The sequence below is a fragment of the Galeopterus variegatus genome, unplaced genomic scaffold, assembly GCF_000696425.1.
Source record: "Galeopterus variegatus unplaced genomic scaffold, G_variegatus-3.0.2 Scaffold18712, whole genome shotgun sequence".
Taxonomy (NCBI): domain Eukaryota; kingdom Metazoa; phylum Chordata; class Mammalia; order Dermoptera; family Cynocephalidae; genus Galeopterus; species Galeopterus variegatus.
Window position 1 is genome coordinate 10,817 of NW_007744823.1, and position 5,032 is coordinate 15,848.

At 41.1% G+C, this 5,032-nt stretch overlaps 1 protein-coding gene across 1 annotated transcript; it reads left to right on the forward strand.

Moving 5' to 3' along the window:
* Window positions 1-377: 377 nt before the first annotated feature.
* Window positions 378-4,044, forward strand: LOC103582960 (rhox homeobox family member 1-like; the record flags this gene model as incomplete). Its single annotated transcript, XM_008564410.1, has 3 exons — window positions 378-423; window positions 840-1,119; window positions 3,999-4,044. Coding segments are annotated over exons 1-3 (372 nt in total), but the record flags the coding sequence as incomplete, so codon positions are not given.
* Between the last annotated feature and the right edge of the window lie 988 nt (window positions 4,045-5,032).

Here is a 5,032-nt window from a genome sequence, read left to right on the forward strand (position 1 = left end):
TACTAGCATGTCTGGTGCTCACACAGGGCAGCGCTCAGCTAAGGTGCCTATGAGTGATGAAAGTTAGAAAACACTAGGGTGCACTGTGGAAGTCTGAGATGTTTAGGACACAGAGCAGTCATAGATGTTCCAGCTACTCTACCGCTCACCGGGATTAAAACCCTTTTAGGTCTCTCGTGTAATATGGCTGCAAGTTGATCATGAACTATCCGAGAGAGAGAGGGGGGTGCAGAATAAAGCAAGAGCCCGACTGAGGAGGAGGTATCTTGGTGGAAGTCAGAGAGAGGCTGTCTGAGAAGTCAGAGAGACACGTCCTCTGACATCTTTCTGAAAGTAAATTGATCAATCACCATTTTAAACCTGATGTCTTAGCCATTATGTGGAAATATGAGGCAGGGGGCACTTATCCATTAGGCACAGAAGGTGAGGTGTCTAAGCCCCATGTTTCCTTTAGAAGCCCACGAATATGGGACTCCCTTTTCGCATGCCCACACGCCCCCAATTTGCACCACTCTTCTCGATGGGGCCCCTATTTTTTGACCCGCTCTGGCTACTTGCAAGCCTAAGCAAGTCCCGCCCACATCAACTGGTGGTAGAAAGAAAGCCAACAGCCATCGTCGAAACAGAACCTGACACAGAACCCCTGTAACCAATACCAAGCGCCAGAACAAAAACTAGCTCCACCTTCTTGCCGCAGCTCTAGCCTCGCCCGGCACACTTTGTAGAGGCGCACAGCATTCCAGCCATGGAGCGCAGGATCAACTCAGGCCACAGCTACCTCGGCCTGGGGGTGAATTAGGTGGAAGTAAGGGCTAACCTTGAGAGGGATACGGCACCAGAAGCAGAAGAAGGCCTCATTGGCGAAGGAGCTGCAGGTCTGGAGGGCAACGAGAACCCTGAAGGCGATGTGAACCACGAGGGCAACATGAACCACGAGGGTAGCAACGTTGATCAGGAGCCCAGAGAGCTGCAGCAGGAGGAACAGGCCCACATGGCTGCACAGGGTCCACAGCACCAGAATAGGCAGACGCGATTCCAGCGCAATAGGTTTACGCCGTTCCAGCTGCAGGAGCTGGAAAGTGTTTTCCGAGACACTCCGTACCTTGATTTGCTCACAAGGTAAGTAGCTTGCTCCAGGAGGCGACCAGTTCTCCACGGAGTTTGAATTCGTTTCCAGGCGCCTTTTTCTCTCGCCTGGCTCCCTCCATCCCCTCGTAAGACACAAGTCACTGGGGGTCCTCGCCTGCCTTTGTGCTAGGGCGGGAGTGGGGTGGTGGAGAATGTCTTCTGGTCATCAAGGTAAATATTTTCATGCAGTACTATATTTATCTGATACATATGAATATTTAATATAAATATAGTACTAATGAAAATACAAAATATTGTATTTACATATAAATATAATAAAATATAATACAGTTTTATATTTCATGCAATTAATATTTTCAAACGGTCAGTGGCCATTTTCGGTTTTGCTTTTTGGTTATTGTTTTTGACTGGTAAAGGGATCGCAACCCTTGGCCCAGTGTGGTCTGCACCACGCTCATCCAGTGAGCACCGGCCATCCTTATACAGGATCCGAACCCCGGCCTCGTTGCACCAGCTCCGCACTCTCCGGAATGAGCCACGAGGCCGGCCCTGTTTCTGCTTTTTTTTAGTTGTGGTAAAATACACCTAAACATAAAATTACTATCTAAACCACTTTTTAAGAGTAGAGTTCAGTAGTGTTGCCTATATGCATACTGTTGTGCAGTAGATCTCCAGAACTCTTTTCATCTTGCCAAACTAAAACTCTATACCCTTTAAATGCCCCTTTCTCCCCTACCCCGAGCCCCTGGAAACTACCATCCTACTTTCTGGCTCTATGATTTTGACTACTTCAGGTACTTCATATAAGTGGAATCATACAGTATTTGTCTTTTTGTGACTGGCTTAATTCACTTAGCATAATATTCTCGAGGTTTATGAATGTTGTACCACACATTAGAATTCCTTCCTTTTTAAGGCTGAATAATATTCCATTGTATGTATGTACCACATTTTGTCTTTATCATTCATCTGTGAAGTGGGGTTGCTTCCACTTCTTGGCTCTTGTAAATAATGCTGCTATGAATATGAGTGTATGAATACCTCAAGTCCATGTTTTCAATTCTTTTGGATATATACCCAGAAATGGAATTGTTGAATTGTGTGATAATTCTGGTTTCTGTTTGTTTGTTTGTTTTTGACCGGTAAGGGGATCACAACCCTCTGCATGGTTGCTGGTCGGTCCACACCACGCTCAACCAGTGAGCACACCGCCCATCCCTATATAGAATCCGAACCTGCGGCAGGAGTGGTGCTGCGCTCCCAGCACTGCACTTTCCCGAGTGCGCCATGGGCTTGGCCCTGTAGAAGATACTTCTATATTCCGGGTATTAAACCCTTATCAGATATATCTCCTGTGGATTGCCTTTTTATTCTGTTGATTGTGTCTTTTGATACACAGAAGTTTTTAACTTTGATGTAGTCCACTTTATCTATTTTTTCATTTAATTGCCTGTGCTGGAGACCTGTTTTTGTAAATAAAATTTTATTGGAGTCAGGGTAAGGATAATGAGGTACCATCATGCAACTGCAGTACTAGATCCTTTCATTATTTAACATTTTGATTATTTGTTCATCATAGATTTCTGCATTAATTTTTATTTTTAAATAGTGCATTAAAATTATTTTCTGCTACTGAGTTGGTAACACCAACTTAAATTTTGTGATGAGGACAAACCATTTGTAAAGGAAGCCTGGAGCTGGGAATTACAAAAAAGTATAGTTGGGGGAGTTGCGAGAGGAGAAGGTAAATATGAAAACAAGCACAAATTGTACATACTACATTTCACTTCATCCACAACTCCGCCTGCTAAACATTTGTGGGTTTACTCTCCACAGAAGGGAGCTTGAAGACGCATCGGTGACACTGAAACCAGAGTGCAGGTCAGTAACCCTGAGAAAAACCGTTCGGTAGAACAGCCATTTTAAAATGTGCTTCAGGGNTTCCCACTAAAAGTCCGTGGGCGGTTCCAATTTCTCCACATCTTTACTAACACTTTTTATTTTCTGGTTTCTTAACAGTAACCAGCCTAATAGTGTGAGGTGCTATCTCATTGTAGTTTTGATTTGCATTTCCCTGATAATTAGTGATGTTGAGCATTCTGTCATGTGTTTAGTGGCCATTGGTATATCTTCTTTGGAGAAATGAGTCTTTAAGTCCTTAGCCCAATTTTAAATCTGGTATTTGTTGTTGATGTTACTGAGTTGTGGAAGATACTTCTATTTTTTTTTTTTTTTTTTTTTTTTTTGAGACTGGCTGCCCCACGCCTCAGCCAGTGAATACACCGCACATCCCTATATAGAATCCGAACCTGCGGCAGGAGTGGTGCTGCGCTCCCAGCCCTGCACTTTCCCGAGTGTGCCATGGGCTCGGCCCTGTAGAAGATACTTCTATATTCCGGGTATTAAACCCTTATCAGATATTTCTCTTGTGGATTGCCTTTTTATTCTGTTGATTGTGTCTTTTGATACACAGAAGTTGTTAATTTTGAGGTAGTCCACTTTATCTATTTTTTCTTTTAATTGCCTGTGCTGGTGGCCTGTTTTTGTAAATAAAATTTTATTGGAGTCAGGGTAAGGATTATGAGGTACCATCATGCAACTGCAGTACTAGATCCTTTCATTATTTAACATTTTGATTATTTGTTCATCATAGATTTTTGCATTAATTTTTATTTTTAAATAGTGCATTAAAATTATTTTCTGCTACTGAGTTGGAAACACCAACTTAAATTTTGTGATGAGGACAAACCATTTGTAAAGGAATCCTGGAGCTGGGAATTACAAAAAAGTTAGTTGGGGGAGTTGCGAGAGGAGAAGGTAAATATGAAAACAAGCACAAATTGTACATACTACATTTCATTTCATCCACAATTCCGCCTGCTAAACATTTGTGGGTTTTCTCTCCACAGAAGGGAGCTGGCAAGACGCATTGGTGACACTGAAACCAGAGTGCAGGTCAGTAACCCTGAGAAAAACCGTTTGGTAGAACAGCCATTTTAAAATGTGCTTCAGGGTTTGGACATCTTTGTCCTAGACATTCGTAAGTTGGTTTGTTTTATTGTCTTTTTTACATTAGCAAATAAATTTTGAGATTTGCAGTCTCTGTCAGTGGAAAACGGGATGAGTAACCTCCAGCTTATGGTTCTTTCCCTTTACCAGAGGGAACATGATTTGCTCAGGAAAAAAAAAACAACAACAAACTTCTCCTATTATATGAATAAAATTGTACGTGTACACCTACGATTATATAATTTTACCTCAAAAGTGAACACCTACAATCATATTATATATATATTATAACATAACATATACATAATTTTATTAAATAAAGTTCAACTCCTAGTAAAACTGGTGTCCTTTAGGGAGCACTTCTGTGTGGAGTCTGACCTAGGAAATATTCATATTAATGCGGGGATGGGCAGGGTCATAAGAACGTTCGATTGTACTGAATTATTTAAAGCCAGGCATAAGCACTTAGCTAAATGAGAGAATTGATAAATATTGGGATGAGGGAGTAATCCACACACAGAGCATACTATATGAGTAGTTAATGTATGTTTAGTTAAGCTGAGATTAATGTGGAAAGATAGCTTAAATTCCACGTACCCAATCCTCCTTTTGTTTTTAAGTTTTAGGTAAGGTGATATGGAGAGTGGCAGCCTTAAATTTTAATTGTCTGGAATACTTTGATGTGTCAACCCGAAAACATTGCTAAAATAGTTCCATTATGGTTGAAATAGGAGGAAGATTTGCAAGCTTTGAAGATTTGCGTAAAGAATGAAACAAACAAAAAGAGTACTACCGAATGAATTTTAGTTGACCTAAAAAGTGTTAAACAGTTAGAGAAAAATTATAGACAATCAAAATAGGTGTTGTAGATGTTATACAAATTCGACATTATGAAACTTATACTAAAGACCTAAGTGGTATTCTCTTGATGAGA